This window comes from Babylonia areolata, chromosome 21 (genome assembly GCF_041734735.1).
Source record: "Babylonia areolata isolate BAREFJ2019XMU chromosome 21, ASM4173473v1, whole genome shotgun sequence".
Taxonomy (NCBI): domain Eukaryota; kingdom Metazoa; phylum Mollusca; class Gastropoda; order Neogastropoda; family Buccinidae; genus Babylonia; species Babylonia areolata.
In genome coordinates this window covers 2,639,931-2,664,066 of record NC_134896.1, presented here as the reverse complement: position 1 = coordinate 2,664,066, position 24,136 = coordinate 2,639,931, and the positions used below count along the sequence as shown (strand labels likewise).

The following is a 24,136-nucleotide window of genomic DNA, read 5'->3' as shown; positions in this document are numbered from 1 at the left end:
TACAAGACACATCCCTACAACACTCACACACACAACACCCTCTACAAGACACATCCCTACAACACCCACCAACACACAACAACCTCTACAAGACACATCCCTACAACATGCACACACACAACACCCTCTACAAGACACATCCCTGCAACACCCACCCACATACACAACACCCTCTACAAGACACATCCCTACAACACCCACCCACATACACAACACCCTCTACAAGACACATCCCTACAACACCCTCTACAAGACACATCCCTACAACACGCACACACACAACACCCTCTACAAGACACATCCCTCCAACACCCACACACACAACACCCTCTACAAGACACATCCCTGCAACACCCACACACAACACCCTCTACAAGACACATCCCTGCAAGACGCACACATACAAGCACACCTGCATGAACGCATGGACACTCACAAGCACCACGCCACAAACAAATGGCAAACAGCTTCCACACAAAAAAACATGCATTTGGAACCAGATCATATCACCACCAGCACTGAAAAATTGCTGCTGTTGGAAAAGCTGTGTTTTCAAAGCAGGCTTAAAAGAATTCTGTGAGTGTGGTTATCACTGGTCAGAAGTCCAACGCCTAACCTGTTCTGCAAGCCCAAGGCTGGCACATACTAAACAGCACAAAAAACATTGAGTCTTAGATCTTATTTTTCATACTATTTTCTTTTTCGTTTTGCACATGGCAGTAAATTCAAATTGATGACTATCTACAAACAGAACAATTTCTTACATTGTCCATCCAGAAACCAGACAGCTCCCACTCAGTTCATTTACAAACAGAACAGTTCCTATACTGTTCATCCACAAACAGAACTGTTCCAACACTGTCTATCCACAAACAAAATAGTTTGCATTTGGCCCATCCACAAAGAGAGCAATCCCAGTCAGCCACGCAGACAAGGGAACTCACCCCTCAGAACTCTCCGGCCCAAAGCTGGTGGGGATGGGCAGCAGCGACTCTCTGTTGATGCGGGGGTACCTGCACACCACACAGCACTGTCACTGTCACACAGCACTGTCACACCACACAACACTGTCACTGTCACACAGCACTGTCACACAACACTGTCACTGTCACACAGCACTGTCACACAGCACTGTCACTGTCACACAGCACTGTCACTGTCACACAACACTGTCACACAGCACTGTCACTGTCACACAGCACTATCACACCACACAACACTGTCACTGTCACACAGCACTGTCACACCACACAACACTGTCACACAACACTGTCACACAGCACTGTCACTGTCACACCACACAACACTGTCACTGTCACACAGCACTGTCACACCACACAACACTGTCACACAACACTGTCACTGTCACACAGCACTGTCACACCACACAACACTGTCACTGTCACACAACACTGTCACACAGCACTGTCACTGTCACACCACACAGCAAGTCACTGTCACACCACACAGCACTGTCACTGTCACACAGCAAGTTACTGTCACACCACACAGCAAGTCACTGTCACACCACACAGCACTGTCACTGTCACACAGCAAGTTACTGTCACACCACACAGCAAGTCACTGTCACATCACACAGCAACACACAGCAAGTCACTGTCACATCACACAGCAAGTCACTGTCACATCACACAGCAAGTCACTGTCACATCACAAGTCACTGTCACACCACACAGCAAGACACTGTCACATCACACAGCAAGTCACTGTCACACCACAACAAGTCACTGTCACACCACACAGCAAGACACTGTCACATCACACAGCAAGTCACTGTCACACCACACAGCAAGACACTGTCACATCACACAGCAAGTCACTGTCACACCACAACAAGTCACTGTCACACCACACAACACTGTCACATCACACAGCAAGTCACTGTCACATCACAACAAGTCACTGTCACATCACACAGCAAGACACTGTCACATCACACAGCAAGACACTGTCACATCACACAGCAAGTCACTGTCACACCACAACAAGTCACTGTCACACCACACAACACTGTCACATCACACAGCAAGTCACTGTCACACCACACAGCAAGACACTGTCACACCACACAGCAAGACACTGTCACATCACACAGCAAGTCACTGTCACACCACACAACACTGTCACTGTCACACAGCAAGTCACTGTCACATCACACAGCAAGTCACTGTCACATCACACAGCAAGTCACTCCACACAACACTGTCACTGTCACACAGCAAGTCACTGTCACACCACACAGCAAGACACTGTCACATCACACAGCAAGTCACTGTCACACCACACAACACTGTCACTGTCACACAGCAAGTCACTGTCACATCACACAGCAAGTCACTGTCACATCACACAGCAAGTCACTCCACACAACACTGTCACTGTCACACAGCAAGTCACTGTCACATCACACAGCAAGTCACTGTCACATCACAAGTCACTGTCACACCACACAGCAAGACACTGTCACATCACACAGCAAGTCACTGTCACACCACAACAAGTCACTGTCACACCACACAACACTGTCACATCACACAGCAAGTCACTGTCACATCACAACAAGTCACTGTCACATCACACAGCAAGACACTGTCACATCACACAGCAAGACACTGTCACATCACACAGCAAGTCACTGTCACACCACACAGCAAGACACTGTCACATCACACAGCAAGTCACTGTCACACCACAACAAGTCACTGTCACACAGCAAGTAAGTCACTGTCACACCACAACAAGTCACTGTCACACAGCAAGTAAGTCACTGTCACACCACATAAGTCACTGTCACACCACACAGCAAGTCACTGTCACATCACACAGCAAGTCACTGTCACACAGCAAGTAAGTCACTGTCACACCACATAAGTCACTGTCACACCACACAGCAAGACACTGTCACATCACACAGCAAGTCACTGTCACACCACAACAAGTCACTGTCACACCACACAGCAAGTCACTGTCACACCACAACAAGTCACTGTCACACCACACAGCAAGACACTGTCACATCACACAGCAAGTCACTGTCACACAGCAAGTAAGTCACTGTCACACCACATAAGTCACTGTCACATCACACAGCAAGTCACTGTCACACAAGTCACTGTCACATCCCTCTTTCAAACTGGCAACAAGTAGTATCTTTCAATACACAAACCTCTATTCTTCTTCCCAATAAGTTTGGTGTCCCACAGGGTTCAGTCCTTGGCCCTCTTTTATTTTCCTTATACATAAATGATCTACCTTTATTCTTAAAACACACTGCCAAATATTTGCTGACGACGTAACTTTTGATACAATTAATACTAATGCTCACCAGATTTATCTTACCATGCAAGAAAGCATTAACCTTCTTGTTAAATGGACTAAACTTTACCACATGACTCTTCATCCTAATAAAACTAAATTTATGATGATAACCACTAGGCAAAAATGGCAAAAACTAACTAAAATTGTACCTATTCTTTACATTTCTGATGTAAAAGTAGAAGTTTAAAATCATAAGGCTCAAGGAATAACAATCGACAATAACCTATCTTGGTCAAAACACATAGAAAGTCTAACCAAAACCATTGCTTCGAAGTTATATCAGTTGAAAAAAATGAAAAATTTCCTTACCATGCATGCTAGAAAATTATTCTTTTATTCATACATTCAATCCAGTATTGACTACGCTTCCACTCTGGGAATCAGCAAGCAATAATTTACTAAAACCACTGATTAGTATCCATAAAAGAGCTGTAAAACTAACCACTGACAAATCTTCAACACTGACAGGGACTGATTACAAACAAATAGGTATCCTTCCACTCAAGGCTAAACTGTTATACAATAAAGGACTCTTCATGCACAAAATCCTTCATAGCAACGCTCCATCCTATCTGACAAATATGTTTACTTTAGACGATTATCAACATTCACATAAGATAAACCTTCCATTAATGATGATAACCTTATGTAAATCCAGCCTTGCATATTCAGGGGGTTGGTTGTGGAATCATATCTCAGAAAATTTAAAAACTGAATAAAATTTCCAAAAATTCAAATCTAACTTACATATACATACCTGATGAATCTTTCTATATCCTAAAATGTACTGATTGTTTCAATGTCATTCCTATTTCATATATATATATACAATATGATAACTGCCATGAATTCACTTCCCATGCTCCACCAATTGGTGTCTGTCACTCTGTCTCTCCTTCTCCCTGTTATCATTTTCTTCTTCTTCTGCTTCTTCTTTTCTTTTCTAATGATCATTTTATTTTATAATGATTTGATTTTTTCAATGATAATATGTGTCATTGTGTCATACTTAGGTTGTGTACATGTTTTTATTTATGCGCTTTATTTTCATGTGTAATTGTGTTGCGTGTGTGTGTGTGTGTGTGTGTGTGTGTGTGTGTGTGTGTGTGTGTGTGCGTGTGTGTATATGTGTGTGTGTGTGTTTGTGAGTGTGTGTGTATGTGTGTGTATGTGTGTGTGCTGTGTGTGTGTGTGTGTGTGTGTGTGTGTGTGTGTGTGTGTTCTGCCACTGTTTTGTCTTTTTTTTTTTCACTTTTCTTTCTTTTTTGCCCTTGAGGGCTGGATGTAAAAAAGCAGCTGTACTTACTCCAAAAATTCAAATCTAACAGAAGTGATGCTGCGCACCTCCAAGGCCAGCTCAGCCTTTGGCAGACTCAACAACAGGCTGTGGAACAGCAAAGGCATCAGGCTCAGCACCAAGATGAAAACCTACAGAGCTGTTGTGCTGACCACCTTGTTGTACTGCTGTGAAACATGGACGACGTATCACCGTCACATTCAACAACATGAGCAGTTTCACCAGAGATGCCTATGAAAGATCCTCGGCATAAAGTGGCAAGACAGGGTCTCCAACCTCCAGGTCCTAGAGAGGAGCGGCCTGCCTGGCATTGAAAGCCTGCTGATCCAGTGCCAGCTACGCTGGACAGGACACGTTGTCCGCATGACAGACACCAAGATCCCGAAGATGCTTTTGTATGGCCAGCTGAAGGAAGGCCACCGTGAACTTGGAAGACCCTGCAAGTGCTTCAAGGACACCTTGAAGACAAACCTCAAAGCCTGTGATATAGACATCGCTTCCTGGGAAACTGATGCCCTTGACCTCTGTCGCTGGAGGACGCTGTGCTCTAGTGGCATAAAGACGTTCGAAAACAAGAGAACGCTGGCCATGAAGGAGAAGCGTGAGCGAAGGAAGTAGGGCTCAACTTCTGGAGACGTTTTCCCTTGCAACACCTGTGGGAAGTGCTGCGCATCCAGAATCGGCATCTTCTCCCATATGAGGACACACACCGACAGATACAATACAATACAATACACAAACTTTATTGTCTATACTTTGGTACAGAGATTTTCTTTTTGGCAGCAGCACATGTCCAGCATAAGCCTGCCTGCCTACTCATCCGTCGGTCCGACAGGATACTCCATCACTTACTCCACTACTCTCGTGAAATAAAAATTCGTTTCGCTTTGTTTAAAACCTCAGTGAGAGGTGTCCAGCAGGTGTCAGTGATCTACCTGCTCTGGTTGAAGGTGCGGATGGTGACCTGGACCTGGCTGTATTTCCTGAGCAGCTTGATGGTGTCTTCGTCCGTGTTGAATGAGTTCATCAACACCAGGGGAACGTCCACGCCATACACCTTGTTCATGTGCTGTAACACAGTGCCTCATCATCATCATCATCACCACCACCCCATCATCGTCATCATCACCCACCCCAGCACCTCATCATCATCACAACTGCCTAATCGATATCACCACCGCCTCATCAATAGCTTCATCATCATCACCACTGCCTCATCATCATTATCATATCACCACCACTGACCTGTGTTCACACACACACTCTCTCTCTCTCTCTCTCTTACTCACACACAGAGGCACACACACACACATTTGTGTGACCACTGACCTGTGTTCACATCAACACACACACACACACCACACACACACACACACTCACTCACACACACACACACACGCACCTGTGCAACCACTGACCTGTGTTTACATCCACACACACACACACAGTGTGACCACTGACCTGTGTTCACATCAACACACACACACACACATACACACACACACACACACACACACAGTGTGACCACTGACCTGTGTTCACATCAACACACACACACACACATACACACACACACCTGTGTGACTACTGACCTGTGTTCACATACACACACGCACACACACACAGACACACACACACCACACACTTTCTTTCACACACACACACACACACACATACCTGTGTGACCACTGACCGTTCAGATCAACACACACACACAAACAGACACACAGACACACACTGACACACACATGCACACACAGATACACACACACACACACACACACACACCTGTGTGACCACTGACCTGTGTTCAGATCAACACACACACCCACCCACCCACCCACCCACTCACGCCTGTGTGACCACTGACCTCGATCTGCTGGACGTTGAGGTCGAGGAAGGTGAGCTCGTTGCGGACACAGATGGCGGACTTGGGTCCGGTGCAGCCCATGCTGGTGCCCAGTCCTCCGTTCAGCTTGACCACCACCAGTCTGGACAGCAACTCCTTCACCTGCGACGAGCTGGGCTGCGCCAGGCCAGAGTAGGCCTTCACCTGTCACCACCACGTTCGTTAGTCACCCTTCACCTGTCACCACCACCTTCGTTAGTCACCTTCACCTGTCATCACCACCTTCCTTAGTCACCCTTCACCTGTCATCACCACCTTTGTTAGTACTTCACCTGTCATCACCACCTTCGTTAGTCACCCTTCACCTGTCATCACCACCTTTGTTAGTACTTCATCTGTCATCACCACCTTTGTTAGTACTTCACCTGTCATCACCACCTTTGTTAGTCACCCTTCACCTGTCATCACCACCTTTGTTAGTACTTCACCTGTCATCACCACCTTTGTTAGTACTTCACCTGTTGTCACCACCTTCCTTAGTCACCCTTCACCTGTCATCACCACCTTTGTTAGTACTTCACCTGTCATCACCACCTTTGTTAGTACTTCACCTGTCACCACCACCTTCGTTAGTCACCCTTCACCTGTCATCACCACCTTCGTTAGTACTTCACCTGTCATCACCACCTTCGTTAGTACTTCACCTGTTGTCACCACCTTCGTTAGTCACCCTTCACCTGTCATCACCACCTTTGTTAGTACTTCACCTGTCATCACCACCTTCGTTAGTACTTCACCTGTTGTCACCACCTTCGTTAGTACTTCATCTGTCACCACCACCTTTGTTAGTCACCCTTCACCTGTCATCACCACCTTTGTTAGTACTTCACCTGTCATCACCATCATTGTTAGTTACATTCCTCTCACACACACGTCACCTGTCATCACCATCATTGTTAGTGACCTCCCTCTCACACACACTTCACCTGTCATCATCATTGTTAGTGACCTCCCTCTCACACACACTTCACCTGTCATCATCACCACTGTTAGTGATCTACCTCTCACACACACTTCACCTGTCATCATCACCACTGTTAGTGACCTCCCTCTCACACACACTTCACCTGTCATCATCACCACTGTTAGTGATCTACCTCACACACACACTTCACCTGTCATCATCATTGTTAGTGACCTCCCTCTCACACACACTTCACCTGTCATCATCATCATTGTTAGTGACCTCCCTCTCACACACACTTCACCTGTCATCATCATCATTGTTAGTGACCTACCTCTCACACACACTTCACCTGTCATCACCATCACGGTTAAAGACCTCCCTCTCACACACACTTCACCTGTCATCATCACCATTGTTAGTGACCTCCCTCTCACACACACTTCACCTGTCATCACCACTGTTAGTGACCTACCTCTCATACACACTTCACCTGTCATCATCATCATTGTTAGTGACCTACCTCTCACACACACTTCACCTGTCATCATCATCATTGTTAGTGACCTCCCTCTCACACACACTTCACCTGTCATCATCATTGTTAGTGACCTCCCTCTCACACACACTTCACCTGTCATCATCATCATTGTTAGTGACCTCCCTCTCACACACACTTCACCTGTCATCATCATCATTGTTAGTGACCTACCTCTCACACACACTTCACCTGTCATCACCATCATGGTTAGTGACCTCCCTCTCACACACACTTCACCTGTCATCATCATCATTGTTAGTGACCTCCCTCTCACACACACTTCACCTGTCATCATCACCACTGTTAGTGACCTACATCTCATACACACTTCACCTGTCATCATCACCATTGTTAGTGACCTCCCTCTCACACACACTTCACCTGTCATCATCACCATTGTTAGTGACCTCCCTCTCACACACACTTCACCTGTCATTATCATCATTGTTAGTGACCTCCCTCTCACACACACTTCACCTGTCATCACCACTGTTAGTGACCTCCCTCTCACACACACTTCACCTGTCATCATCCTCATTGTTAGTGACCTCCCTCTCACACACACTTCACCTGTCATCATCATTGTTAGTGACCTCCCTCTCACACACACTTCACCTGTCATCATCACCATTGTTAGTGATCTACCTCTCACACACACTTCACCTGTCATCATCATTGTTAGTGACCTCCCTCTCACACACACTTCACCTGTCATCATCACCATTGTTAGTGACCCTTCCTCTCATACACACTTCCCCACACACAATGTTTACTCTGTTAACATCTGAATAGCGTGACACACACACACACACACACACCACACACGCACACCACACACACACACACACACACACACCACACACACACACCACACACACACTCACACACACACACACACACACACCACACACACACACACACACCACACACACACACACACACCACACACACACACACACACACACACCACACACACACACACACACACACACCACACACACACACACACACACACACACCACACACACACACACACACACACACACCACACACACACACACCCACACACCACACACACACACACACACCACACACACACACCACACACACACACACACACACACCACACACACACACACACACCATACACACACACACACACACATACACACACACACACACACCACACACACACCACACACACACACACACACCACACACACACACACATACACACACACCACACGCACACAGACACACACACACACACACACCACACACACACACCACACACACACACACACACACACACCACACACACACACCACACACACACACACACACACACACACCACACACACACACACCACACACACACACACACACACACACACCACACACACACACCACACACACACACACCACACACACACACACCACACACACACACACACACACACCACACACACACACCACACACACACACACACACACACACACACAGCATGGAAGACAAGCAGAACATCACAAAGAGATCCGTGCTGTTGAAAACAGACAGGTCCTCAGAGAAGAGGTGCTGAGTTTAAACACCATGTGTGGTACTCACCCTGTCGTCAGTCAACAGTTTGATCTTGTCCCACTCCAGAGCTGATCCAGACTCTTGCAGAAAGCGGTTGAACAGCACCTCAAAGTTTTCAAACTCGGTTTGTTGTTTCTGTGACACATGGACAGTAAAAACAGTTCTCTGACACATGGACAGTACAGTTCAACTGTTTCTGTGACACATGGACAATACAGTTCAAATTTTCTGTGACACATGGACAGTACAAATGTTTCTCTGAGTTTCTCTGACACATGGACAGTACAGTTTCTCTGACACATGGACAGGACAGTTCAAATGTTCTGTGACACATGGACAGTAGAGTTTCTCTGACACATGGACAGTAGAGTTTCACTGACACATGGACAGAACAGTTCAAATGTTCTGTGACACATGGACAGTACAGTTTCTGTGACACATGGACAGTACAGTTTCTGTGACACATGAACAGTACAGTGTCTTTGACACATGGACAGTACAGTTTCTGTGACACATGGACAGTGCAAGCATTTCTGTGACACATGGACAGTACAATGTCTGTGACACATGGACAGTACAAGTGTTTCTGTGACACATAGACAGTACAATGTCTGTGACACATGGACAGTACAGTTTCTGTGACACATGGACAGTACAGTTTCTGTGACACATGAACAGTACAGTGTCTTTGACACATGGACAGTACAGTTTCTGTGACACATTGACAGTACAGTTTCTGTGACACATGGACAGTGCAAGCATTTCTGTGACACATGGACAGTACAATGTCTGTGACACATGGACAGTACAGTGTCTGTGACACATTGACAGTACAATGTCTGTGACACATGGACAGTACAAGCGTTTCTGTGACACATAGACAGTACAATGTCTGTGACACATGGACAGTACAAGCGTTTCTGTGACACATAGACAATACAATGTCTGTGACACAAGGACAGTACAATGTCTGTGACACAAGGACAGTACAATGTCTGTGACACAAGGACAGTACAATGTCTGTGACACACAGACAGTACAGTGTCTGTGACACATGGACAGTGCAAGCGTTTCTGTGACACATGGACAGTACAATGTCTGTGACACATGGACAGTACAGTGTCATTGACACATGGACAGTACAAGTGTTTCTGTGACACATAGACAGTACAATGTCTGTGACACATGGACAGTACAAGTGTTTCTGTGACACATAGACAGTACAATGTCTGTGACACAAGGACAGTACAGTGTCTGTGACACATGGACAGTAGTGTCTGTGACACAAGGACAGTACAGTGTCTGTGACACATGGACAGTACAGTGACTGTGACACATGGACAGTACAAGTGTTTCTGTGACACATAGACAGTACAATGTCTGTGACACAAGGACAGTACAATGTCTGTGACACATGGACAGTACAGTGTCTGTGACACAAGGACAGTACAATGTCTGTGACACATGGACAGTACAGTGACTGTGACACATGGACAGTACAAGTGTTTCTGTGACACAAGGACAGTACAGTGTCTGTGACACATGGACAGTACAATGTCTGTGACACATGGACAGTACAGTGTCATTGACACATGGACAATACAATGTCTGTGACACATGGACAGTACAATGTCTGTGACACATGGACAGTACAAGTGTTTCTGTGACACAAGGACAGTACAATGTCTGTGACACATGGACAGTACAGTGTCTGTGACACATGGACAGTACAGTGTCTGTGACACATGGACAGTACAAACATTATGCCTGATAGGAAGAAATGTTATGAAAAATGTCCTCTCACAGACTGACAGTATATATATTTCTTTTTTCAGAGGCAGACAGAGAAAGTGATATACGGGCAAATCATCACCAGCCATGACTTATGTCACCCTGACCACTGTCATGTCAGTCATGCAACACCCACCATCCGTCATGTCATAACCACCACACATCATGTCACCACCACCACCATCCGTCATGTCACCACCACACGTCAGGTCACCACAATATGTACCATCACTCTGACCACTGTCATGTCACCACAACATGTACTGTCACCCTGACCACTGTCATGTCACCACAACATGTACTGTCACCCTGACCACTGTCATGTCACCACAACATGTACCATCACCCTGACCACTGTCATGTCACCACAACATGTACCATCACCCTGACCACTGTCATGTCACCCTGACCACTGTCATGTCACCACAACATGTACCATCACCCTTAACACTGTCATGTCACCACAACATGTACCATCACCCTGACCACTGTCATGTCACCCTGACCACTGTCATGTCACCACAACATGTACCATCACCCTGACCACTCTCATGTCACCCTGACCCCACTGTCATGTCACCACAACATGTACTGTCACCCTGACCACTGTCATGTCACCCTGACCAATGTCATGTCACCACAACATGTACCATCACCCTTACCACTGTCATGTCACCACAACATGTACCATCACCCTTAACACTGTCATGTCACCCTGACCACTGTCATGTCACCACAACATGTACTGTCACCCTTAACACTGTCATGTCACCACAACATGTACCATCACCCTTAACACTGTCATGTCACCACAACATGTACCATCACCCTTAACACTGTCATGTCACCACAACATGTACTGTCACTCTTACCACTCTCATGTCACCACAACATGTACCGTCACCCTTAACACTGTCATGTCACCACAACATGTACCATCACCCTTAACACTGTCATGTCACCACAACATGTACCATCACCCTTAACACTGTCATGTCACCACAACATGTACCGTCACCCTTAACACTGTCATGTCACCACAACATGTACCATCACCCTTAACACTGTCATGTCACCACAACATGTACCATCACCCTTAACACTGTCATGTCACCACAACATGTACCATCACCCTTAACACTGTCATGTCACCGCAACATGTACCATCACCCTGACCACTGTCATGTCACCAAAACATGTACCATCACCCTTAACACTGTCATGTCACCACAACATGTACCATCACCCTGACCACTGTCATGTCACCCTGACCACTGTCATGTCACCACAACATGTACCATCACCCTTAACACTGTCATGTCACCCTGACCACTGTCACATCACCCTCACCACCACCTGTCACCACTGACCACCCACTGACCTTCTGCAGTCCAGGTGGCGCGGTGGTCACCAGTTTCTGGAGGTCCTTGTTCATGGCTGACTGGGCGTCCAGTCGCAGCAGGTCCCTGAAGGCATTCTCACTAGGGGTCCGCCGGTGTCCCTTCACAAAGGTGGACTGCTCACACCACACACAATACAACAGTTGTCACGGTTACCCTTCACGAAGGTGGACTGCTCACACCACACACAATACAACAGTTGTCACGGTTACCCTTCACCAAGGTGGACTGCTCACACCACACACAATACAACAGTTGTCACGGTTACCCTTCACGAAGGTGGACTGCTCACACCACACACGATACAACAGTTGTCATGGTTACCCTTCACGAAGGTGGACTGCTCACAACACACACGATACAACAGTTGTCATGGTTACCCTTCACCAAGGTGGACTGCTGACACCACACACAATACAACAGTTGTCATGGTTACCCTTCACCAAGGTGGACTGCTCAAACCACACAAAATGCAACAGTTGTCATGGTTACCCTTCACCAAGGTGGACTGCTCACACCACACACAATACAACAGTTGTCATGGTTACCCTTCACCAAGGTGGACAGCTCACACCACACACAATACAACAGTTGTCATGGTTACCCTTCACCAAGGTGGGCTGCTGACACCACACACAATACAACAGTTGTCATGGTTACCCTTCACCAAGGTGGACAGCTCACACCACACACAATACAACAGTTGTCATGGTTACCCTTCACCAAGGTGGACAGCTCACACCACACACAATACAACAGTTGTCATGGTTACCCTTCACCAAGGTGGACTGCTGACACCACACACAATACAACAGTTGTCATGGTTACCCTTCACCAAGGTGGACAGCTCACACCACACACAATACAACAGTTGTCATGGTTACCCTTCACGAAGGTGGACTGCTCACACCACACACAACACAACAGTTGTCATGGTTACCCTTCACCAAGGTGGACAGCTCACACCACACACAATACAACAGTTGTCACGGTTACCCTTCACCAAGGTGGACAGCTCACACCACACACAATGCAACAGTTGTCATGGTTACCCTTCACGAAGGTGGACTGCTCACACCACACACAATACAACAGTTGTCATGGTTACCCTTCACCAAGGTGGACTGCTGACACCACACACAATACAACAGTTGTCATGGTTACCCTTCACCAAGGTGGACAGCTCACACCACACACAATACAACAGTTGTCATGGTTACCCTTCACCAAGGTGGACAGCTCACACCACACACAATACAACAGTTGTCATGGTTACCCTTCACCAAGGTGGACTGCTCACACGACACACAATACAACAGTTGTCATGGTTACCCTTCACCAAGGTGGAATGCTGACACCACACACAATACAACAGCTGGTCTGTGTTGAACTAACCAGATGTTCGGTTCCAACAAGAAAAGCGTGAGTAAGCAAAATATGATCTACCGCATTCACAAAGGGGGGAGGAGGGGAGGGGGGGGTTGGGGGGAGCGTATTCCAGATGAGGACTGAAGAAAATTGAATGACTTATTCCTTTCCCTCCAGCTTCCATTCTCCTTTCCACTCAGCTCTACTCTGCGGGAGACAGTGGGAGAATGGGAGGGGGGGGGAAGAGAGAAAGAGAAAAAACTCCCAAAACAATAGTGCTCTGTAGTGAGATAAACTGACAGCTTTTTTTTTGGGGGGGGGGCGGCGGGGGGGGGGGGGGGGGGGGGGGGGGAGGGGAGAATAAACAACTGCTGCGATCATTTGCATCCAGTTTGTTTATGCTAGGACCAGGCAACTTCTTTTCTTTCTTTTTAAAAAGAAATCCCAATAGAATAGATGTGGGTTTCTTTCTAAATTAGAAAACAGATGTATAGAATAGATGTGGGTTTCTTTCTAAATCAGAAAACAGACCTATAGAATAGATGTGGGTTTCTTTCTGAATTAGAAAACAGATCTATAGAAAAAATGTGGCTTTCTTTCTGAATTAGAAAACAGACCCATAGAATGCATGTAGGTTTCTTTCTAAATTAGAAAACAGATGTATAGAATAGATGTGGGTTTCTTTCTGAATTAGAAAACAGACCTATAGAATGGATGTAGGTTTCTTTCTAAATTAGAAAACAGACCTATAGAATGGCTGTAGGTTTCTTTTTAAATTAGAAAACAGATGCATAGAATAGATGTTTCTTTCTAAATTAGAAAACAGACCTATAGAATGGATGTAGGTTTCTTTCTAAATTAGAAAACAGATGTATATAACAGATGTGGGTTTCTTTCTACATTAGAAAACAAGAAAAGAAGCAAGCAACAAGAACATTTTGTTCTTTTCTGTTGTCACTGGAAATGGTGTTGCACACAGTGCACTTCACTTCTATATGCAGGACACTGGCTTCCAATATCTGAAAGAAAAAGTTCAAAATAGCTTGTATGTATATGATGTATATGCATGTATACATATGTATGTATGTATTGTTTGTATGTATGCACATCACACACACATACAAATATATATATAGATATACAGATAAAGATATATATATATATATATATATAGAGAGAGAGAGAGAGAGAGAGAGAGAGAGAGAGAGACAGACAGACAGACAGACAGACAGACAGACAGACAGAGAAAGAGATAGATGTATGTGTGCATGTGTATGTGTGTGCGAACGTATGTTCATGTGTGTGTGTGTGTGCAGCTGCATATGCATGTGTGTGTGTGTGTGTGTGTGTGTGTGTGTGTGTGTGTGCAGATGCATGCGTGCATGCGTGTGTGTATGTGTGTGTGAGTGATTTCATTGACCAGTTCTGCACCCTTGTAACTTTCATGACCCAGTAAATATTTACTGGTCCACCCTGTCCTGGTCTGCATTCTTCCTGACACACACACGTTTACAATGCTGCATTACACATCTACACACATCCCATGGTTTCCAAACATCTGAACACTATGGCACTTGGTTTCGCAAATTTATACTGCAAAATATCAGACACTGTTCCACTATCAAAGCTTTCAAATATAATCTCCAATCACTGAGCCCTGTGCCTGAACATTGCCCTGGTGTCAAAATTCATCTCATTAAAACGGTTTTCACGTTTCTATATAAAAAAATTATATGCATAAACCATAAGTAAAGTGAACTGACTTCTACTGCATTTCCATAAGTAAAGTGAACTGACTGCTTCAGTATTTCCATAAGAAAAGTGAACTAACTTGTACAGTATTTCCATAAGTAAAGTGAACTAACTTGTACAGTATTTCCGGATGTGTCCACATGTAATCTGGAGGAAAAACAGTATGTACACTTTCTGCGTTTTGCCACATATAATCTGGCAGGCTACTTTCTGCGTTTTGCCACACCATCAATCTGGCAGGCTACTTTCTGCGTTTTGTCACACCATCAATCTGGCAGGCTACTTTCTGCGTTTTGCCATCAACCTGGCAGGCTACTTTCTGCGTTTTGCCACACCATCAATCTGGCATGAAAGCCTGCTGATGCTGCAAACTCCCCACTGTTGACTGAACGGACAAAAACATATCACTTTTTAAAGTTTTAAACCATCGATCCTTCTTCCACCAGACTGTCTTTGTGCATGTGAGAGAGAGAGAGAGAGAGAGAGAGAGAGAGAGAGAGAGAGAGAGAGAGAGAGAGAGAGAGAGAGAGAGAGAAAGAGAGAGAGAGAATGTGTGTGTGTGTGTGAATGTGCGTGTACTTTGTGTGTGTGTGTGTGTGTGTGTGTGTGTGTGTGTGTGTATGTGTGTGTGTGTGTCAATGTGTGTGTGTGGAGTGTTGGTAAGGTGGGAGAGGTGTGTGAGTTGTGAGTGGTGTTAAACTGGTTTTCAAACAGTATTTTTAACCACACATTTCTTTCCAAGTTTGAGTGTCTGGAATGCTACACATACTGCTAACTGGGCTGAAAGCGATGAGGTAAGCACTATATAAATACACATTATTAGAATTATGTGACAGGCACAATAGCCGAGTGGTTACTGCATTGGACTTTCACTATGAGGGTCCCGGGTTCGAATCTCAGTAAGGGCACCTGGTGGGTAAAGGGTCGAGGTTTTTCCAATCTCCCAGTTCAACATATGTGCAGACCTCTTTGTGCCTGAACTCCCTTCATGTACATATGCAAGCAGAAGATCAAATGCACATGTTAAAGATCCTGTAATCCATGTCAGCGTTCGGTGAGTTATGGAAACAAGAAAATACCAAGAATGTACAACCCCAAAAGCAGATTATGGCTGCCTACATGGTGGGGTAAAAACAGTCATGCATGTAAAAGCCACTTGTGTACATGTACACGAGTGAATGTAGGAGTTGCAGCCCACGAACGAAGAAGATAATAATTATGTATTGCTAACTGCACTGAGCGCCACGGGGTAAGTGCTACATAAATATACATCATTGTGTATTGCTAACTGGGCTGAGAGTAATCTTTTTTAATACAAAAATGTAAAGTTTTGTAATACATGTGTATGGATATTTGTTTAGGTTCTTAGAATTCCTGTAAGATTAACAATCTATAGATCATTAACATAAGAATGATAATAAAAACACACATCCCAGATATATACATGTACAGAGAGAGAGGGTGAGACTGGTGGACAGACTGGCGAACAGACTGACAGACATGCATGCATACAGCAGGACAAAATTAATCTATTCACTGAAATACTGATTGATGTAATACTGAATTAATATCGTCATTTAGGTATTCTAAGTTCTGACTGGCAGTGGAAGTATCAATGAACTGTTGAATGAAATGATAAAAACTATCAAGATCGTATCAGTGAAAAGATCATAAAGTGACACTTTCTTCATGCTCCAATGCAGACACACCCTCATCAATCAAGACTGAAAATAACTTACAGCAGCCATTTTTCCAGTTGGCCTCTTGATAAGTTAGTCCTTAATGTCTTTCCTAAAACTGCAGCACAGCTTCCGTGGGTTGCGAACAAGTGTGGGTCAAAGCAAGCCTGAAGATTGCAGCAGTTCCCACGATCGTGCCGAGGGCACTGAAGTTTAGCACAAGGTTACCATAACTTGACCAATCAAGGAGCTCGTTGCACCCAGAGCAAATGTCAAAGGGGAAGGTCGTTTCAAGACCATACAAGAATCGGAATCGGAGAACACCAACAATGAGTTAAAAAGCACTGGTAGGCATGATCTTTCATTTATAACCTGATGGTTAAAAAAGCATGTTAATTATATTCAAGGATCTTTCGTTTGTTTTTGCAATGGTCCTTATTGTAAAAACGGTTTGCCATAGCCCAGCAGCACTGGTTGCGATTTCGCATTCAAAGTCGTATGTCAGGCAGTCTGATTGTTCAGGTCAAGGGCAGCAAATGAGATAAAAGCACGTGTCCTCACACGCCACACACGTAGCCTTGTCCTGAAAGCATTGACGAGCGAAGCTCGCATGTCGCCCCCACTGGCCGAAAACACGTGAAGCGCAGCGGTGGTAATCTTCCCCCAAGCTCCTTCACGCACTGATTTAAGCCCTGAGATTTCCGTAAACTATGATGGGAGAACACCCCATCTGCCTCCTCCACTTTGACCCTCCCCTCACCCGACTTTTATTCTAACTTTCCCAAAGCTCCAGTGGTTTCTGCGCTTTTCACTGAACCATGATAGCAACAACAACAACAAATTACATGTAAACTTAATTACATATGAAAATAACCGTGGAAGAAGGGAAAATGTGGGGGCCGTCAGAAATCATGTACATAGTAGTAAGAAACATGATTTTATTAGGAAAGTAAGCAGTGTTTTAATTATGATGTTATTACATTTCCTGATTACTTGGACATTCATTGAAACTGAAATATGTTTCCAGCTCCCACTGTCTCTGTCTCTCTCTCACTCTGATTATACAGTAAATATGTATACAACTCTCTCTCTGTCTCTCTCTCTCATTATATAGTAAATATGTATACAAGTCTCTCTCTCTCTCCCCCCTCTGTCTATCTCCCTCTCTCTCTTTCTCTGATTATATAGTAAATATGTCTACAACTCCCGCTGTCTCTCTCACTCAGTCTGTCTCTCCCTCTCTGTCTCTCACTCAGATTATATAGTCTGTCTCTCCCTCTCTGTCTCTCACTCAGATTATATAGTCTGTCTCTCCATCACTGTCTCTCACTCAGATTATATAGTCTGTCTCTCCATCACTGTCTCTCACTCAGATTATATAGTCTGTCTCTCCATCACTGTCTCTCACTCAGATTATATATCTGTCTCTCCTGTCTCTCACTCAGATTATATAGTCTGTCTCTCCCTCTCTGTCTCTCACTCAGATTATATAGTCTGTCTCTCCCTCTCTGTCTCTCACTCAGATTATATAGTAAATATGTCTACAACTCCCACTGTCTCTCCCTCTCTCTCTCACTCTGATTTTTTAGTAAATTAATACAATCCTCACTGCTTCTTTCCCTCTCTCTGTCTCTCCATCTCTCTGTCTCTCCCTCTCTCTCTCTCACTCTGATTATATGGTAAATTAATACAACTCCCACTGTCTCTCTCACTCTCTCTGTCTCTCTCTCTCTCACTCTGATTATATAGTAAATATGTATACAACTCCCACTGTCTCTGTCTCTCCCTCTCTCTCACTCTGATTATATAGTAAATATGTATACAACTCCCACTGTCTCTGTCTCTCCCTCTCTCTCACTCTGATTATATAGTAAATATGTATATAACTCCCACTGTCTCTCTCTGTCTCCCTCTGTCTCGCTCTGATTATATAGTAAATATCATTAATATGTATACAACTCCCACTGTCTCTGTCTCTCCCTCTCTCTCACTCTGATTATATAGTAAATATGTATATAACTCCCACTGTCTCTCTCCCTCTCTCTGTCTTTCCCCCCCCCCTCTCTCTCTCACTCTGATTACTATACTATTTAATATGTTGAATTATGCTTCTTTTGGCAATGAGCACCCCCCCCCCAAAAAAAAAAAAAAACAACAACAACAAAACAAAAATAACAACAACAAACAAACAAACAAAAAACCCTGTTATTGCTATGTGTATTTTTTTTTATTAGACTTACTGTTTTATATTCACATTAGTATAGTATTTTTTAACACACACAGTGTATGTTTATGTGTGTGTAAGTGTGCGTGTGCGAGTGAGAGAGAGACGAGAGACAGAGAGAGAGAGTGTGTGTGTGTGTGTGTATGTGTGTTCTGTTGTTTTTATTATTATTTTTTTATGTCGATTATTAATACCATGCTTGTGCCCCTCCCTCTGTGTGTGTGTGTGTGTGTATGTGTGTGTGTTTACCATTCTTATGCCTTTATGTAATACAGTATTCGCATTTTATGATTTTAAGTAGCATTGTGTAGTGCATGCAATGACATATATAATGTAGTTTTGTGTAGTGTAGACCCTGTTTCAGGGCGGGGACTGGATGAAAAAAAGCGCACCAGTGCTTATCTATTATCCTTGATAATAAAGAATTTGTCTTGTCTTGTCTTGTCTTGTCTTGATTATATAGTAAATATGTATACAACTCCCACTGTCTCTCACTCTCTCTGTCTCTCCCTCTCTCTCACTCCGATTATATAGTAAATATGTCTATAACTCCCACTGTCCCTCTCACTGTCTCTCTCACTCTGTCTGTCTGTCTGTCTGTCTGTCTCTCTCTCTCAGATTATATAGACATGATAAGTACCATGTTGTCAGGTCAGGTCATTAGATCTGCTACTGGTAACCTGTAATCCAGTACAACCTGTTCAGGGTCGGGTTGCCAGCGACTAAACCGGCACTCCCACCGCTCCCTTCCGGGACTGGTGAGGCGGGTGGCTAGACACCCTTATGGAGATCCATAAAAGGGCGTTGGCTCAGGAGAGCCACCGACGGCCATCTAGCTCCACTGTGCTGTGTGCATGCCACACGCAGTTGGCCCCCGGGGTGTGTCTACCCATGCATGCGAAGTCTGGATCCGGCAGAATCTGCGGAAGAAACCTATCGGTTCAACGGAGAGGAAGGTGGTTACAGCAACGCACTGTGGAGTGCAGAGAGCAAGATGAGACACCGAAAGGATATCTTGGTCATCCACTGCATCCGTGCTCATCCTCCAGTCGTCTCGACTTAGTCTTGCCACTGGAAATTGGTGGACCCGGACGAGAGAGTGAGGTTGACGTTGTGCAACTCCTCTTCACTTTAAACAAACTCATCGCGCAAGTCATCAGTCATCCAAAATGACCTTTCATCCTTCATCATTTCATCACCCCCAAGTCCTGTGGCGACAGGCGAGCGACGAAACGACAGGTGTGGGTACACTGGCAGTCGCAGTTGCAGACCTGCACGCAGGCGGCTCAGGCCATAGGGTCGTTCTTCGTCGACAGGAGCAGCGATGGAGCTCGGCAGCCGTCTGAGCGTCTGAGCAGCCCTCTTTAGGAATGCACTGCTCACCTCCCTGGCATGAGGAAGGGGCTAGAAAAGGTGCCCTAAAAATTGCCTGCTCCATATCACCCTGGCCAGCATACCGCGGCTGGCGGGGACCCTACATCAGCGGTCGAAACAAAGAGAAAGAAAAGAAAAAAACAAGGATCGTTCCTCTCACCATTGGTGCTTGGAACATAAGGACTCTCCTGGACAGAGATAACGCGGACAGACCCCAAAGGAGAACGGCACTAGTTGCATCCGAACTCGCCAGATACAACATTGACATCGCAGCCTTGAGTGAGACTCGGCTTGCAGGTGAAGGCGAGCTCTGTGAACGGGGATCTGGTTACACCTTCTTCTGGAGTGGACGAGGAAGCGAAGAGCGACGTGAGGCTGGCGTTGGTTTTGCAGTAAAAACAGCACTTGTCAGCAAGCTAGTTGGAATCCCAAAGGGAGTCAACGATAGGCTTATGACCATGAAACTCCCACTGGCATCTGGCCAGAAGCACCTCACCATTGTCAGTGCCTACGCCCCAACCATGACCAACCCGGATGAAGTGAAGGCGAAGTTCTACGAGGACCTTCACTCTGTCATTGCTGCTATCCCTAAAGCAGACAAGCTCATCATTCTTGGGGACTTCAATGCTAGAGTTGGCTCTGACTACATCTCCTGGGATGGAGTGATTGGAAAGCACGGCGTGGGCCACTGCAACCCAAATGGATTGCTTTTGCTTCAGACCTGTGCAGAGCACGAACTGCTGATAACCAACACAGTTTTCTGCCTCCCTACCCGTAACAGGACGTCATGGATGCACCCTCGCTCAAAGCATTGGCATCTCATCGATTATGTCATCGTCAGGAAAAGGGACAGGCAAGATGTACGTGTAACAAAGACCATGTGCGGCGCCGAGTGTTGGACAGACCATCGCCTTGTAGTCTCGAAGCTGAATATTCGAATCCAGCCCAAGAGACGCCCCCAAGGCCAGAAGGCTCCAAAACGGCTCAACATCGCCAAGCTGAAAAACATCACCATCAAACAGTCCTTTGTGGAGCTGCTGGAAGATCGTCTGGAATCCGCCTCTCTGGACAACCAGAATGTGGAGTCTGACTGGAGGACCCTGCGTGAGCTGATCTATAGTACAGCTTCAGAGACCCTGGGACCCATGTCCAGAAAGCACAAAGACTGGTTTGATGAAAACTGTGATGAAATCAAGCAGCTTCTGGATGAGAAACGCCGTCTGCATCAAGCCTACCTGAGCAACCCAAAGTCCACATCAAAAAAGGATGTGTACGATGCCATCCGCAGGACTGTTCAGCAAAAGTTACGCCAGATGCAGGATAAGTGGCTGAGTGACAAAGCTGATGAGATCCAGGGATATGCTGACAGGCATGATATGAAGAGGTTCTATGAGGCCTTAAAAGAAGTCTACGGCCCCACATCCTCAGGATCATCCCCCCTCCTCAGTGCAGATGGGAATACCTTGATCACCGAGAAGGAGAAAATTCTCGAACGCTGGGCTGAGCACTTCAACAGTGTCTTAAATCGCCCTTCCTCCATAAATGATGAAGCCATAGACCGTCTCCCACAAGTCCCCATCAACGAAGCACTGGACGATCCGCCAACACCTCTTGAGACCCAGAAAGCAATTCGTCTGCTATCCAGTGGCAAAGCACCTGGCTCAGACTCCATACCAGCAGAGGTCTACAAGGATGGAGGCACTGTGCTGACTGAGAAGCTCCATCAGCTGTACTCACTCATGTGGAAAGAAGAGACGATCCCCCAGGATTTCAAAGATGCATCTATCATTCACTTGTACAAGCGAAAGGGGAACCGGCAAGCCTGTGATAACCATCGGGGCATTTCCTTGCTCTCCATCGCAGGCAAGATACTTGCCAGGATCCTACTAAACTGCCTCACAGCACACCTTGACCAAGGTCATTTGCCTGAGAGCCAATGTGGATTCCGGAAAGAGCGCGGAACCACCGACATGGTGTTTGCTGCAAGGCAGCTGCAAGAGAAATGTCAGGAGCAAAATGCTGATCTGTTCTGCACCTATGTCGACCTCACTAAGGCCTTCGACACCGTGAGTAGAGAGGGACTGTGGAAGATCATGGCCAAGTATGGATGCCCTCGGAAATTTATTTCCTTGGTCAGCCAATTCCATGAAGGCATGCAGGCTCGAGTCCAGGACAAAGGCGAAACATCTGCTCCTTTTGCTGTCACAAATGGTGTCAAGCAAGGCTGCGTCCTGGCTCCAACGCTGTTCAGCCTCATGTTCTCTGCAATGCTTACTGATGCCTTCAGAGATGGCGATGTTGGAATCAGCCTAAAGTACCGAACAGATGGTAAGTTGTTTAACCTCAGAAGGCTTCAAGCAAAAACGAAGGTCATGACAGACATCATCAGAGACTTTTTGTTTGCTGATGATTGTGCCCTCAATGCTGGATCTGAAGCTGACATGCAACTCAGCGTCGACAAGTTTGCCACTGCCAGCAGGAACTTCGGCCTTACCATCAGCACGAGGAAAACTGAAGTTCTCCATCAGCCAGCCCCAGGGAAACCCTACGTTGAGCCCAACATCACAGTCAACAGTCAGAGACTCAGTGCGGTGGAGCGGTTCACATACCTTGGCAGCACACTGTCACGAAATGCGACCATCGACGATGAAGTGAACGTCAGGATTGCAAGAGCAAGCGCAACTTTTGGTAGACTGAATGCAAATGTCTGGAACAGAAGAGGCATTAGTCTTGAGACCAAGCTAAAGGTCTACAGAGCAGTAGTTCTCCCCACACTACTGTACGCCTGCGAAACTTGGACAGTGTACCAACGACATGCCAAGAAGCTGAACCACTTCCACACAACATGCCTCAGGAAGCTACTGAACATCAAGTGGCAAGACAAGACCCCAGACACAGAGGTGCTCGCAAAAGCCACCCTTCCCAGCATCTTCACCATCCTGATGCAGTCCCAGCTTCGCTGGGCTGGACACATGGCGC

At 45.8% G+C, this 24,136-nt stretch overlaps 2 protein-coding genes across 12 annotated transcripts in view; one reads left to right on the top strand and one right to left on the bottom strand.

The window, feature by feature from the left end:
* The window catches only part of LOC143296740 (UTP--glucose-1-phosphate uridylyltransferase-like), a 54,116-nt gene that overhangs the window by 23,816 nt on the left and 6,164 nt on the right, over positions 1-24,136 (bottom strand). For 10 of the 11 annotated variants that reach the window (XR_013057162.1, XR_013057163.1, XR_013057164.1 and 7 more), the window contains exons 3-7: positions 12,742-12,876; positions 9,597-9,704; positions 6,507-6,689; positions 5,572-5,705; positions 945-1,013 (exon numbers count right to left, since the gene is read on the bottom strand). Coding sequence is in view for 3 of the 11 variants with exons in the window: in XM_076608803.1 (XP_076464918.1) it covers positions 945-1,013; positions 5,572-5,705; positions 6,507-6,689; positions 9,597-9,704; positions 12,742-12,876 (629 nt within the window). In the remaining 8 variants the exon portion in view is untranslated. Of the gene's footprint in view, positions 1-944; positions 1,014-5,571; positions 5,706-6,506; positions 6,690-9,596; positions 9,705-12,741; positions 12,877-17,619; positions 17,782-24,136 lie in introns of those variants that run through there. The other variant, XM_076608806.1, reaches the window with a different exon arrangement.
* LOC143296739 (protein O-mannosyl-transferase TMEM260-like) overlaps positions 17,843-24,136 on the top strand; it is a 63,402-nt gene continuing 57,108 nt past the window's right edge. Inside the window, exon 1 of the mRNA XM_076608802.1 lies at positions 17,843-17,906. The gene's annotated coding sequence lies outside the window, so the exon portion shown is untranslated. The remainder of the gene's footprint in view (positions 17,907-24,136) is intronic.